We start from the raw sequence: 16,140 nt of genomic DNA on the forward strand, positions 1-16,140 counted from the left end.
ATTTCCCGAGACGCAGTTTGGAGAGAACCTCGCCTTATCCCACAGTTTCACTTTCTGCCTTTCTACGGGACTTTCCAGAGCGGTAAGTGAATAGTTTGATAACTCCATCTCAACACAGTGCTGTTTAAGTCTTTTACATCGGCTGACATTAATATATTCGTCGAAATACATGTCAGTTGTATACTTTTATGAACTAAAAACTAGCACAAAGCTATTAACACCGTGCGTCAGCTCGCTCGCGCTGACAACCCTTGTCATAACAAGAAAGATTTAAAAAAAAAGTGGCGGTTTAATTAATCCATATATATATTTAGACAAGTCGAAATAAACGTATAAACAGTTAAACGGATGCATAGAGTGTCGACGTGCTTTCTCCATTGTTTACAAATCACAATTAGGCAACGTTTCGAATAACGCGGTGTGCATACAAAAGCTGTCAAAATGAAGCTATGATATACTGTATGCTTATGCACGAAAACGCAGATGATTTTTAAATGTGCAGTTCAATGCACAAAAGGAGCAACTCACCTGAAACACCCGCCAGAACCCCTCAGGAAACAAGGCCTATTATATTTCTAATCTAATGTTTTGGTTTCTCTTTGTAAATTTTCTATTTTTTTTTTTTACTTAATAAGGTCAAACATAATGACATTGTTGCAAGAGTGGAGGCAGTGTTCAGATCATTTACTGAATTGGAAGTGCTAATACTACACACCAAAAATACTGTAAGTAACAGTATATAAGTACATTTTTAATGTCGTTATATTAAAAATAAAGGGAAAGCAATGAATGCCTCATTAGATTTTTTTTTTTAAAAAACAACAAAATAAGTAATTTTGTAGCACTTGTATATTTTTATGGTTTGTGTGCAAAAAATCTTAATTTGTAATGTGATTATTTGTAGTGGAGTAAAATGTACAGTATTTCCCTCTTAAGTGTAGTGGATTAGAAGCAGAGAGAATCATGAGATCAAAATATTCTAGATAAGTAAAAGTACTTTCAGTTTGTACTTAAGTACTTTAGTAAATGTACATAGTTACAATCCACCGCTGCTTTGTACTGCCAAGCAGCATACTAAGCATATTAGCACATAGTCTGTACTTTATGTGGTATTATGGGATGGGAACACATTCAGCGCCTGTCTTTTTGAGACAGGTGAGTGGAACAACCTTGTACTTAGGAGACTGTCTCTGTCTCCCTCTACTGGAATTAAAGGAAAACTGCTCTTATAAGCTTTGGATGTTTTCCAATGCATGGTAGCATTTCTAAGATCTGTTAAGAGTGCCAAAAGTGGATTTGCTCCTGGTGCTGGGGCAATATCTCAAACATCTGCCTCTACTGATAGTCTCAGATGAGGCTCTGATTCCATACCAGTAAGTATAGCAAGCAAGCAAAGCTTTAATTATATAGTACATTTCATTCCAGGAGGAAGCACAGTGAACTGCACAAAGTGTGAGTTACATGCACAAAATAAAGCCAGTAACTTTAAACACATAAAAGCAAATCAAATCCATCTAAACTAAGAATAAAACCTCATAAAAAATCACAATTAAGATGAAGAATAAACCAATTAAAGATACAAAAACATATGAGTCACGTTTCAAAAAACAAAAGTTAAAACTAGAATAAGTTTTAATGCTAAAAGTAGGCCATTAAAGGATGCATATATTCAATTAAAATAAAATAGAGGAAATAAAATAAGTACACCAATAATAATAACATACAAGTAAAACCTACAAAATAAGATAAATTAAGAGAAAAACCAATAAACCACTAAAATCATACCAGAGTTAAAACCAATAAAAGAAATAATATAAAGTAAGATAAAGTATAGTCTAACTGGACCACACTGTAATGCGCAACTTAACCTTAAAAGATGATACTGTTGGGACACGCCTAATGTCATAAAAGCATTAAAAAGCATAAAAGCTAATGGCACTTTGAGTTGTATTCATGGAGACTAGGGAAATAATCAGGTGACCTGTTCAGACGACCTCAGGGGAAGAGTTGGCTCAGAGTTCACATGCATGTCAGAGATATTATGGTGCCCAATCATGTGAATTCTTTAAATCAAGTAATACATTTAAAATTAATTCTAAAATTTACTTTAAGCCGGTGTAGTGACTAATGCACAAGTGGCACATGGTTAGTTTTCCTCTATTCTTCTTCTTCTAAACACTATTTATGCAGCTCTGGAAGCTGAGGTCAACATCCGAGATGAGATTTTTAACTTGTGCAAAGCTCTGCAGAGAAAGCTGCAGCAATTTAAAAGAAATGTTCTCTTTTTGAAGTATACTAAGCCACAGATTTAGTGTAGAGGGAATCCTTTTTATGAATGAAATGATGTCATCCCATCGAAAGACCAATGGTGTGGTGAATAACTGCCGTTGTATTAAACGAAAACTCACAGTCATTTGAAAAGACTTATCAAATAAGGTCTGTATTTTTACAGTTGGATTGATAATCCCATTTCCATCTCGTGGCTCAGCTGCAGTTACCAGTTGATCGTTTCCCTTCTGTCATATTTCTTACATATTACCAGGCATGATCAGTCATTCATTTGTGCTTCTTGTCTTGATTTACTTTAAAAGTCATTAGATACTTGCATGATGTTTGAGGTGATCTAAAACTGTATCAACTATATTAACCAAACACTGATGTTATTGTAGAATTTACTAACACAATATTTTTCCATAGCTCTCATTGGGAACCATGGCCTGTAAATTAGACCTTCCACTTCATGGGACCTCACTCAACATTGTGAGACGATGTGGATCTGCTCTGTGTGATGTCGTTCAGAGCAAATTTGGATGTGTGGCCTCCATCGATGGTGTGTATTTTGACGGAGATTCAAACGGTGCACAGCAGATGGGGCCAACTGTTGTCCCTGAGAAAAGGTTAACCGTGAAGCTGCCCTCAGGTGTTCAGGTATCTGTGTGGAAGGCTGATCTCACCAATTTCACAGTGGATGCTGTTGTGAATGCTGCTAATGACCATCTTAAGCATGGTGGTGGTCTGGCTCAAGCTCTGTCCAAAGCGGGCGGGTCACAAATCCAAAAGGACAGTGAAGACTACATCAAGAAGCACGGTAGCTTGAGAACAGGAGATGCAGTTGTCATGGATGCTGGATTACTTCCATGCATGAAGATAATTCATGCTGTGGGCCCGCAGCTCAACACATTTGCCTCTAAGTCTGATCTTTTAAAGGCTGAACCACAGTTGGAGAGTGCCATCAAGAACATTCTCAACAGAGTTAAAGAACACAAGCTGCAGTCTGTTGCCATTCCTGCTATCAGCTCTGGTTTGTTCCACTACCCCCTGCCAGAATGTGCAACCACCATCGTGAAAACTGTGAAACACTACTATGAAAGCTTTCACTCTCCAGGACATCTACCTAAAGAAATCCACCTTGTGAACCATGATGAGCCTACAGTCAAAGAAATGGAGAGAGCCTGCCGTCAGATATTAGCAACCAGCAAACACAGAGGGGACACCAAAACCTCAACACTTTCTGTCCAACTTGGAAACACCCATCTGACACTGGTGAGGGGTAAAATTGAAGAACAGCAGGTAAGAATCTGTAATGTTTCTCCATGATTTCATATTATTACATTTAATGTGGATGTCCCCTTGTATAAAAAAAAAGTTGTATGTATTTTTCATATTTTCAGTAATATTAAAAGTAATACAGATCTAAGTACTCATTTTCTACACATATGCACTTAGCCTGGTCAATGGTTGAATTGACTTGTAAATACTTGGGGTGGGGAAAAACTCCATACAGTATAGTATTGTGATATTTTCACACGCCATTATCATATTGCTACATGGACACCAAGTTTGTATTTTTTGCTATATAAACTATTAATATTGCAAATATAAATAAAAGTTTTTATAGCTTACTAGAATAAGAAAAATGCTTTTTCAGTCTATTAAATACATTTTTTGCTGCAGTTAAAGTAAATGAAGTGAGATGAACAGACAGGAAACTTTTATCTTAATAGATAAAACATGTTGACAAAGTTTTCATTTCATTTGTAATTGAAAAAGCAATAAATTGAATATTAACACAATGTCACAATAATATTGTATTCTGACTGAAGTACTGTGATGATGAGGCTACTGGTGATGCCCACAGTTAGTAAAGACCAAAAGTATCTGCCTCTTATTTATTTAAACTTCTCTGCTATTTAAGGAAAAATAAAAGTTATGGTATGTATGTAGTACTTGTCACAAACTGCATGTTTCCCATCTCATGTACCAACTATGTTTTCTCTTAGACAGATGTCATCGTGAATACTGCATCACTACAGCGAGACTTGAGCGTTGGCCAAATCTCCAACGCTTTACTGCAGAGAGCTGGTCGTGGAATGCAGCACGAACTTAATGCTGCTCCTCAGACCGGACACGTCACCCCCACAGATCCCTACAGGCTGCAATGTAAAAAGGTGTTTCATACTTTTTGCATTGAAAAGGGGAAGGACCCAGTGCAGCAGACAGCAGCGAAGAGGGTACAGTATGACTTTCAATGTTTCTGAGGGTCTGAAGTAAAAGGGATATTAGGTTCATAGTCTGATATATGCAAAACTGTTATCAGTTTTAAACTTGTATTCATGGTAATATCAAGAGAGCACATATTCTTAGTAGCTTTAAATACAGCTCAAAGCAGAACTGAAAACCTAAAATGCACACTGTTAATAATGATAATAAAAATTACTGTACAACCTGTTCTACTGTTGTAAGAGCTTGAATTTGTCTCTTTGGCTGTCCACGTATTCATTGATTACAGGTTCTTTTCGAATCAGTATTGGATTGCTTGAGGTTGGCAGGCACAGAGCGCTACACATCAATTGCTTTTCCTGCCATCGGCACCGGAGCCCTCGGGTTCGATAAAAAAGAAGCTGCCTTAATCATGTCAGATGCAGTGGCCAACTTTGCTGGAAAGTTTCAGAGGAAGATGGAAGTTTATTTTGTCATATTTCCTTATGACAACGACACATTCAAGGTGGTATTGCAAAGAATCTGTCATGAAATCAGAATAACATTGTCATATTGGCCATGTTTGTCCACAGTGGAAAGTTACTTGATAGTACTTTTAGTAGAAAGACAACTTCAATAGCTATGAATAACAACAAAATAGAGGGACAGAGGGATACAAATGTTGCCAATTAGTAAAAGATTAATTTGAAAGATGACACTATGTATGAAGTAGCTATAATCTTATATTTGTTGTGTGAGACCTCCCTACGCCTGCAGAGAACTGTTAACTAGGTTTGTCTAGTCACGCAAGTTCAGTTGCCATTGCTCTCTAACTTAATGACTCTAGGAAATGCAATTTATGCTGCATGAATGGGTCTCATAAAAAAAAATATACCACCACACATACAAAAAAGCTGGGGTGCAGTGTTAAATGTTAATAAAGCCTGATGAATTTTCCAGGTGTTTTTGTAACAACTTTTCAACTTTCACAGTCTTTATTGCACCCATCCCAACTTTTTTGTAACATGTTGAAGTAATTAAATTCAGAATAAGTGTATATTTACAAAAAAAACCCAAACATTAAATGTCTTGTCTCTGTATTGTGTTCAATTGAGAATAGATCAAAAAAGATTCGCAAATCATTGCATTTTTGTTTCAAACATCTTAACACCTGTTTAGGGAATTAGAGTTGTAGTAATAACCATCTCTTTTTTTAGGCATTTGAGGAACAAATGGGACATCTCCAGAAAAGAGCTTCTCATTCCAGCTTTACCCATGGTAACACAATATTTCAGTTTATCATTTCACGTACACAAAGATGACCTCTGATGCAAGTACATTAGACATGGAAAGCATATTATCTGACGCACTGCAGTGCAGAACACTAGTTGCTTTTTTAAGAAATGGCTACATTAACTTTGTTCTAGTAAAATCCATGTCTGCATATGGTTTGTCATAATTGCAGAGGTTGCCACAGACACCACTAAAACTAATATAGGGCAGCTAATGTTATGCATATTAGGAGTGCATGTTTACCTGTACTGTTGCTGAAATGATGAAAAATAATATTGATTCCAAATTGCAGCAGTGAAAGCAATGATGTTGTCTTCACCAGCATTTGAGCACAGAGAGGACTCCCATGGCAGCAGAGCTTCCACTCCACAGATCATCCTGAAGAGCCCCTCTAATGAAACAGTACGCGAGGCTGAACAATGGCTCCATGTTCTTCTCTTCAAGTTCTTTGACAAAGTCGTTATCTACAACAACTTCATCCTGCACTTTGGCGAGAAGGAATATCTGCAGCTGTCCCGTCTGATGAAAAACGGCGTTTCCATCGAGGAGGTCTTCGAGAAAGGTCATGCAGGCATCATTGTAACAGGGGATACAGTTGAAGATGTTGTAGTTGCTGTGTTGCAGGTGGAGGCCATGCTCTGCACCATCCAGAGGGAGTTTGTCACAGAGGAAGAGTGTGCCATGCTTTCTGCTGTGTTGACCAACAATCTGTCCTTTGACAGACAGACAGTTAAAAAGTCAAGCCAAGAGTTCAAAGTCATATGTTCTGGCTTTGAAAAGCATGGGCTTTGGATAGTGAAGGTACAGTATGTGTAAATGAAACACGCTTGATGTTGTGCTAAATTCTAAAGCTTTGTCGTTTGGTTGATTTAGCAGTGGTTTCATGTATTTGAAGCGATGATGATACAGATACAGTTTCAAAGTAGACATATTAGTAATTCAAATGGAATAGTGTCTTTATACTAATTTGTTTTGGATACAGCAAGTTTCTTATTTTGGCTCAGTGCTTAACCCGTGAAATACTTTATTTTCAGGTGGACAAAGTGGAGAACGAAACACTGAAGGTTATCTTTGACCTCAAGAAAAATCAGCTGAGCTACTCCAAGCGTCCTCGGGAGATGCTTCAACGCATCCCTGCACAGTTCTGTGAGATGGTTAGCCACATCGGATTCCATGCAGAGATCGCACCACCTGATGGTACGATAGTACTTCTACGAAAAGCATTCGATAATGCAAATTCCTTATGTCTGGTAAATGGTGTTCTGATGCTGCCATTCAAGACCCTTGAAAGTGATCAGAGAAATCAAGAAAAATGATGATAAAATATATATATAAAAATAACACAATTTTTCTTTTGTATCTTCCTCTGTATACAGAGCCAGAATATGGAGAAGGCATCTACTTTGCTGCCAAGTTGTCAACAGCCATGGAAGTGTGGAAGCAGCAGAGGGGGCGAAAGGAGGAGTACCTGTACTTTGTGCAGGCAGAGGTGCTGACAGGAAACTCTGTCCCTGGTAAACCAGGTCTCATTATGCCACCTCTTGTGGGGACAGATCCACAGATTATGTATGACAGTGTGAGCGGAGGGTCTGGTGATATCTCTGTGATATTTAGTGGTTCACAAGCTCTGCCCACTTACATTATCACCTGTAAGCGCTCCTGAAGAGTTGTTTCTTCACTGTTTCCTCTGAATTTATTGTCTTTTGTTGAACAAATATAAGAATACTTGCAGTGGGTAGAGGAAACGGGAATATGAGAAGTTATATTCTTCTAAAACAAGCTGAGGTTTACTCAGTTTTTAGAAAGAAATGTCTGTTTGCATTACTCCTTTGTACCATATTATGGAGAGCATTGTGACAGTATGAGATCATATTCAGCTTGAGAAAGATGTCATTAGTTTTGAGTCAATGATTTTTTCATTATGTTTGTTTCTTTTCGGGTGATTAATATACGTTCAACATAGCAGCATAATTATTTGTTGTCTGTCTTATAGCAACAATGATACCACATATGCAGTTGTCATTAGAGGAACATAGTGTGTCAGTGAAAATAACATCACATTGATTACACTTCGTTTAAAAAGTGAAATGATTTGGCTACAAAATACAATGTAATTTAACTAAAAAATGTTCATGACACTGATTGTCCAACAGATAACAATGTGTTAAAAATGGATATGAAGCACATGGGTGCAGCTGGTTAAAAATGTCTGACGCTGGTATTAAAATTAAATAGTTTTAAAAAAAGTTTGTGTTCTATTGTATTCTTTTTTCTTGACAAAGCTAGACAGTTTTGTTTGGCACCTAATTATAAGTCACACCACTAGTTCAGAGGATACAGAAATACAGTCCATCACTAGTAATCGCTCTGCAGCCTCATTTATTGGTAATTTACATTTGAAGATCCTTTCATGAAGCTTGACAACAAAACCTGATCAGCTACATAGATTTAATGAAATTAAATACATTTTTCAAACATGTAACTGAACAAAATGAACTGCGTGTAATGACAAAAAGCTTTTATACAGGATATATGGAAAACTGAGAGAAGTCCCTCATATTCTCAGTGATACAGTAACACAAGTGTTAGAAATCACAGTCTGTTTAGCATTAAAGTTCATCCTTGACCTTGCAAATAATTTGAGAAGAAATCTTTGAAATCCAGTGTGTAGGCTTTAGTGGCAACTAGCTGTGAGGTTGCAGAACTGACGCTTGTCCCGTGTGTCAAGCCTGCAGGAGAACTACGATGGCCGATGTGTAAATGCACCACTGTTTGGTTTGTCATTTCTGGACTGCGGAAGAACAACATGGCCAGCTCCGTGGGAGAGGACACACGTATGTAGATAAAAATGGCTCATTCTAAGATAAATAAAACACTTTTCTTATTTTCAGGTGGTTATAAACTGCTTACAAACATAGTTATGAGTATTATAATGTATTTCTGGCAACAGATATCCCTAAATCCTACACACTAGCCCTTTAAATCAAGGTCAATTTAGTTGCTTTTCCTGGAGCTTTTGGCTGCATTAAGCATTCATTAGCAGATGACTTTCACTTAGTTGTCATAAAAACATTGATGTTCCTCGATCCAAGTCTTTTTTTTCTATTTGTAAAAACACGGAGTGCGTATATGGAACATGTTTTTACTGTATTTTTACCTGTGCTCTATAAATAGTAAATGCCTCTCCTTTCAAAATGTAAACAAGCATTTGAGATACACTGCGGAAAAAAACTAAATTTTTTAACCACGACTTTATAAAAATGTTTAGCTTAAATTCTGTGTAACAACCTCTACATAAGATGAGACTAATCACTGACAGCACAACAGAATTCCACACATCTCTGAGGATGACAGGACGTCTCCTGAGTATGTCTGGATATCAGCAGGGATTTACTTCAGCTGTGTATGTCATTTATAACTGGCAATGATGCCATATCTGAATGATTGTCTATGAAACAGTTACACCTGTTAAATTGCAGACAGTGCACCCGAGGATGTTTTAACAAATCTACAGCAGTCTGCTCAAAGCTCATTACATATTACTGTAATATAAACGGTTTAAACGAATCATACGAAGACCATTTAACATGTCAACACAGGACTAAACAAAGACCACTCCTGAGCAGTGCACACTGGACTGATGCTACATTCAAGGAGAAAACCTTAATAATAACATCCTGTTATTTAATCCTCCCAATGCGCAATATTGACATGTAGGAGAAAGCAAACAGGGAGAGCAGGGACAGCATGGAGAACAGGTGCAGTACATCTTAGAGAACACCAGGGCCCTATTCTTTGTGCATGGACGACTGGGTTATTTAGATTAGAATGTTAATAATTCAGCACGTCTGGATTTTTTTTTGGTTCTTTGACACTACCTTAATTTATATCATTACTAGGGTCTGAAATTAACTTTGTTTTACTGTCTGACACTGTGGCAGACAAGCTTTTCTTTGTCTTTTTCCACCAAATTAGCTCTGGTTCTTAAACTGGTTCTGTTCAGGATTCTAAGAACCTTGGTGTTATCTAGCAAACCAGTTTTGAGTTGCACAATACACAACAGAGGTAAACAGTAGCAGCAAAATTGCAGATTACCTTGTTAACCTGTGCACTTTCGTTCTGTTATTACCAATATTTGTTTTTAACCAAATAAAAAATCAAAAAGAAGCATAAACAAATTTTAAATGACACAACTGCATACTCTTTTTTGTCTGACAAATTCTCACTTTTCCATTATTGCCTTCTCAATCATCTCTTTCCATTTTGTAGAATATGACACACCCTATGATATCATCACGGTTCGCACTTCAGGTCAAGGAAAACCTGCTATTTTTGGGCCCCAGCAGAGAACCAACTTTTTGGGCTCTGAACTTGTGTATTTTTGGTCGAAATGCTCTAAATGGTTCAAAATGGGATACAGGGACCAGAATGGAAGTGGTTCCATGCTGGTGGAGAAGAGGTATGCCAAAACAGCTAAGGTTCTCTGACCATCAGCGCTGACTTTATATAACAGCTGTGAGCAACAATATTATATGCGCTAATATTACTAAATGTGTCTGTTGTGTGTTTTCTGAACTACTTAATTACAATGACTTGATGAAAAAATGTTGGTCAGTACATGAGTGCGTTATGTGTAGGGTTGAGCTGAGCGCTCAGATGAAACAAGTGTCTGGTACAGATAATGTATTTTACCAGTATAATTCAGGTGAGTAGTTTTCTAAGAAATAATAAATATGGCAACTTTTGATCAAACTATATCAATCTGAGTTTTTAGTTTTTGGGTTAGCCCCCACCTGTTTCCCATTTAGGCCACACTCACATCCAGTTCAGACTCAGCCCATTCCCACTACAGATAAAGATACAGATAATGGTGTGCTCACTCATCCCTAGTTATGCAGTTCATTTGTATTTCAAGGCCTTTTTAAGCACTTTTTAAATTTTCATGGTATTCCAGTATGTCATTTTTTAACCCCACTTCATGCACTTTGTGCAAATTGTTTCATCTTGTTAAGTCTAATTAAAAATGTGGTGTTATTCAAGATAACTTCATCCGGGATCAATAAATCAATTCTCAAACTTCTTTGAAAGAACCAAATAAATTGGGTGAGAATAAACAGGATTGTTGTTGCCTGATAACAGCTTATTAGCCTGAATTAGTTGAGCCACATTTGACGAAGAGGGCCCAGCTGCTCGTGTTAACAACCACAGGGCAAACCGAGCCGGGCTGAGTTAGATAGCTATGGCACATCTGGCCTCTAATGCTGATAAAGTTACTAAAATTGATATTTTTTTATGTCAATATCAAGTACAAGTTAATAACTCAGAGAAGTTACATTCTGAGACAGTAAATCCCTTTTTGTGGTTGAGATTAATAGCTGCACCTTCTCTTCTAAAACTCCCCTGACTTTGGGTCGTGACCTCAACTCTTACTACTTGAATTACAGAACATCCTTTACAGTACAAATATATGGCTAACATACCCTCCAGAGGCCAAGCCATTAAAACAGGAGGGCATATTTCTGTCAGTTGGTCCCCGACTCCAACAGTTTTAAATGACACTCTCCTCCTCTGCACCCTCCTTCAGGTTCACAGATACAAGTCACACATACAATTCAGATTTCTGCTTTCATACAAATGTAAACACACACACACACACACGTACCGTCACTCTGTGCACTCAGCTATCTCTGTGCCGTCCACGAGCAGCGTGTGAATGATCCCGTCTCGTCTCTTCCCGCTGCTCACAGCCTTAACGCAGCAGTTGTGGTCTCCGAGAGTGAAATGTGTTTCTGTGCCATCGTCCACAAATTCCCCCTGCAGGTGCAAATCAGACAAGAGAGAGGACAAGCAAAGCAATCAATCTGTAGAGCCACAGAGAATTTGAGGTTTTCTACCCACACAAGCTGATAGCGCTGTGGTTTGTCTTATTTTAGGTTTAGATTTTGATTTCCCTGTGATTTTCCCTGACATAAAATTTCAGTGGTGTGTCCTGTATTCAGTATCAGCTACTGTTTATATACTTACTGCAGTCTCAATGTTTTGTCCATTACACCAAACATCCATGGTGTCTTTCTCTGGAAAAAAAACAAACAAAACAGACACTGAATCAATGAAACATGCAACTGCAGGGCAGTTAAAGTATGTAATGTGACTTCCAATTAAGAGTTGCTGTTTGTGTACAGCCATGTTTGAGTTATTTGTTTCTAATGCTGTTAGGCAATGCTGTGAGAATGACTTTATCAGATCGTGTGGTGTCCAGAACAACACGCAAGAGAGCAATACCATGGTCTGAATCTGTTCCTTGTCTTGCAGGCTGTCCCTGATATATAGATCACCTATAGAAAATCTATATAATACAGCCACCCTCATTTGAAATGCAAAAATGTAGTAGATAATGCATACATGTACTTAAAGTTGGAACAACAAAATAAAGTGGAGGTAATGGAAACAACAATGACAACAAATAAGTCTTTACTTTGAAGAGAATTTGTTGGTGGTTCTTCATTGTAATAAAAACACAAATTCCTGGTGCTGGCGACAATGTAGTCACAGTAAATTACACTTTTCACAAATTTCAAATTAACTTAAATTTGTAAATACAATTTAGTTTCCTGTATCTAACTGATAGAAGATGTTGCCATTGCCTATGTACCAATGTATTTGAAAGCAAAACACGTATTGACAGGGAACTTTCTTCAAACATACATTTTTCTGAGTGCTGTGAATCACCATTTTTACTAAAATGACAACTCATATCGTAAGATCTGTAAAAATAACCCCATTATGATTCTTTCTGCATGTCATCCAGCTCTACTGCAAGCTGTATTTGAATGTTTGTTATTTTGACTGGTTACCACTACCTCTTGAGGACATTTGATCCTTCTGATCGTGAAAACGTAAACCCTTTTGAAAGACATGGCTTGATCTATGTAACATATTCAATCTTACCTTTTCTACAGAAAAAAAACAACATTGATGGCCTCCCATAAAACCACGAAAGGGGAACAAGTGGTTTGACAGTTCTATCAATGTTATTATCAACATCTGAGCTAGTTAACCACACCAGAAAGATTTATCTGTGATATTGCTACTGTAGATCACTCTCACATAGACCTACCCGTCCTGTGAAGAAGTATTTACATTATTCAACTAACAAGATTTATTTTTATTTATTGCCCTCTAATGTACAGTAGTTGTTATGTGTTATGCATGCTTCAGGTAGCATGTCGCCTGATCAACTTTAAGGGGTATAATTATAAGGCGGATTAACTTGCCCAGATGACAGAGGTGGCTGAAGATGGCGTGGGGCTTAGCGCTGGTAAACAGCTTAACCTCAGCTCTAGAATAATATTAGTGGGTTGTTTTGAAGGGGCAGGAATCACACTATGTTAAATATCAATACAATATCTATCTTGATTGATTGTGTGAACACAGACACTAATGACATGAGGTAGTGGATTCACACATCATCACATTAACCCATGATATAATAACTACATGATCAGATGCAGTGAATGTAAACATGGAGAGGCTCACCCAGAACCACCCTGCAGTCAGTGCCATCCAGGTTGAGAACCCAGGTGCTGGTGACCTTTGACCTGTTCTCCATGTACTTCTTCAAGCTCTTCCCATTGATCTCCAGTGTGTACTCATATGCAAACCCACTGACTGCATCGATGTTGATGGTTGCTTTAGTGTCTGATTTGCCCACATTGAATGTCTCCTTCCCCACGAGTTTAAACATCCAGTCCCGTCTCAGGATCTCCTGGAGTGTGATGTAGAAACAGAGAGTAAACAGCTTGCATTGTAAAAGAGAAGCTGTGAGTCATAAAAGCAGTCAGTTTTTGTCATAAAAACATGTTTCGTCTTGTCTCTCGATCGTGATTCACACCTTTCCGTCAACGTAGATGACCCTCTTTCCGGTGGTCGTGCCGTGTTCAAACTCTATCCTGTGGACTCCATCGCTCAGCGCCACCTCCCACACTCCCGCGAGATCATTAGACATCCTCTCCTCCTTCACACACTGCTGGAGAGCAACAAGACAACAACGACACCGACTGTCGACGTTAAATGTCGAGGCAAATGCAAGACTAAAACACTGTTTACCGAACTACCGTTAGCTGAACAAACTGAGCTGACGGCACTCGGCTAACAACAAAGACGTGAAAGACGTGAAACATAATGGTATTTTTCATTTTCATAATGGTAACTTTAAGTGTATCCCCACCTTTAATCTCCACAACCTAAGTACGGTAATTAAAGCTCATTCTGTAGAAACATTAACATTAGTTCACTCGTCAAAGAAACATGGCTGAAAATAAAGGGAAGCTACTGTTGTTTGTTGCGTTGCGACTTCCGGTGTAAGTGTGTACCTTTCAAAATGAAAGCAGACAATAAATAACTTTTGGGGCTGTACTCTTTTTATCAGAGGAGTAGCTTGCGTTTTATTTCTACTTCTTTTTGTCTGTGTGTGTGCTCTAGTGTGCTACCATGTCAACAAAAGCACATGGTGGGATGATGTGGTGTATATAAATAGCAAACAGTCCCTTAACAAACCATTAATGACACATTTTCAACAGGCCATGTAATATATATATATATATTTCAATGTGGAAATGGGTGTGTAATTTTCTCATCTCTTTTCATAGTCCAAGTATGACTTACAAACTACACAGGCTCCACAGAAATATTTTCCTACAAATCAATTTTTAGGTGTTTTAGGTATAAAAGCAAACTGGCTCCACAAGAACATGGGTGTGACTGTTTCATATTGATCTTTACAAACACTCTAAGACATTACTTTCATAAAAAAGGTTAACAAGACAGGCACTGATATGTTTTTTTGCTTCTATAGGTAGTTGTATTTTATTTCGAAAAAAAAACGGAAACAGTGCTGCGTAATTAAAGCACCATGTCTAGCTTCTCAGTAGCTCTGACCGCTAACGTTATCCGTTTTGCTCTGAGAAGATAACCTTATAAATTAGCGCAGTAATATCATCCTACGTTACATATCGGGATTACCTTAATGATCCTGGAGTGAGCGCTCAAACCCAGTGGTTTAAAAAATGATCAGCAGGCCACTTTAGCGCAGTTTAGTCACAGTTAGCTAGCTGCTGCAGAGAGTCAACAGACGGGCTGCGACTATGCTGTTACCATGGTAACATGATATCCGCCTACGTACAGGCTGGACCCCGCCCACTGAGGAAAAGCACGTTTTCTCATTCAGAATCAAGAGTCAAAGCGGTCATTATATCGAGCAAGGGCTAACGAAATGTAAACATAACATAACAAATAATTATACATGATAATATACCTAACACTCGTACCACTTTATGAATTGAGTTGACCTACTTTTACCCTTAATAACCTACTTTTCCTATTGTGAAATGTCAAAATGTCCCTCACAGATGTTTTCAATTATCCTGAGAAATTAGAGCTGGACTCAGATTAAAGTTGCCATACTTATGCAACATATTACCTGAGTTTTCAATTCCCATAGGATACTAGTAAGTATTTAAAGGTCCAGTGTGTAGGATTTAGAGGAATCGGCTACATTGACAGAAATGAAATGTAACATGAAAGTATGTTTTCTTTCGTGTATAATCACCTGAAAATAAGAATTCTAGTGTTTTGGGGTATTTTTTTTGTTTTGTTTTTTACCATAGAATGAGCTGTTTATGTCTTACCTACACAGGGAGCATGTTCCACCGCCATGTTTTTTTTAAAGTAGCCCAGAATGGACCATCCAAACACTGGCTCTTGATAGGGCAATTTGCATTTTTGTGGTGGCCCCCATAGTTCAAAGCTCTTTCACGACGAGTGAAAAGAGCACTGACTTTTTAGAATGATAATGCATTATTCAGGGATTTACTGGTTTCAGCCTAAACTGTACATAGAGCTGGATGACATACATCCACTTCCTCCGTCTGTGCAAAAATGACACCAAAATATCCCAGTTACAGCTGCTGCCATCTTGTACTGGTCACGTCATCTGGAGCCAGACTGCGTGGTGATCTCGTTCACACAACCCTTTTGACTATTCGCCATCACATATGAGCACACCGATTAGCACACACAGTGCAATCATGAAATGAATCCCTGTTTATTGCATCAAATAACTAATTAAAACCTAATTTATCAGAAAAACAAACAATTGAACAAACATTAAGGTGATAAGAATTACTTTAAATGGCATAAACATCTTAGGGAAACATTTGTTCGATGTTAAGCCTATTTTGAGTTTTTAGTATGGCCCATGTTCCATTTACTAACATGGAGGGAGCAATGGATTATGACCTAAATTGCAATCAGCTGCCAGGGGGTGATCAGGATGTTTTGGCTTCACTTTGGAAAAGTTTTATGTAGTCC

General features: G+C 37.9%; 2 protein-coding genes across 5 annotated transcripts; one reads left to right on the top strand and one right to left on the bottom strand.

Moving 5' to 3' along the window:
- Window positions 1–8,018, top strand: parp9 (poly(ADP-ribose) polymerase family member 9). The gene is made up of 8 exons (XM_042495096.1): window positions 1–82; window positions 2,698–3,570; window positions 4,281–4,511; window positions 4,790–5,005; window positions 5,697–5,757; window positions 6,095–6,573; window positions 6,807–6,969; window positions 7,149–8,018. The coding sequence occupies exons 2-8, from the start codon at window positions 2,713–2,715 to the stop codon at window positions 7,433–7,435; spliced, it is 2,295 nt and encodes a 764-aa protein (XP_042351030.1). The 5' UTR covers window positions 1–82; window positions 2,698–2,712; the 3' UTR covers window positions 7,436–8,018.
- Window positions 8,019–8,140: 122 nt separating this feature from the next.
- On the bottom strand, window positions 8,141–14,904 carry faima (Fas apoptotic inhibitory molecule a). Of its 4 annotated transcripts, none has more exons than XM_042494636.1 (5): window positions 14,794–14,904; window positions 13,664–13,795; window positions 13,309–13,537; window positions 11,797–11,846; window positions 8,141–11,586 (listed from the first exon to the last, which is right to left on the bottom strand). In XM_042494636.1, the coding sequence occupies exons 2-5, from the start codon at window positions 13,775–13,777 to the stop codon at window positions 11,437–11,439; spliced, it is 543 nt and encodes a 180-aa protein (XP_042350570.1). In that variant the 5' UTR covers window positions 13,778–13,795; window positions 14,794–14,904; the 3' UTR covers window positions 8,141–11,436. The 4 variants fall into 4 exon arrangements, with proteins under 4 accessions (XP_042350570.1, XP_042350568.1, XP_042350569.1 ...); XM_042494634.1 differs by having other exon boundaries at window positions 13,664–13,798; XM_042494635.1 differs by lacking the exon at window positions 14,794–14,904 and adding an exon at window positions 14,000–14,079 and having other exon boundaries at window positions 13,664–13,798.
- Window positions 14,905–16,140: the final 1,236 nt, after the last annotated feature.

The sequence above is a fragment of the Plectropomus leopardus genome, chromosome 10, assembly GCF_008729295.1.
Source record: "Plectropomus leopardus isolate mb chromosome 10, YSFRI_Pleo_2.0, whole genome shotgun sequence".
NCBI lineage: Eukaryota > Metazoa > Chordata > Actinopteri > Perciformes > Serranidae > Plectropomus > Plectropomus leopardus.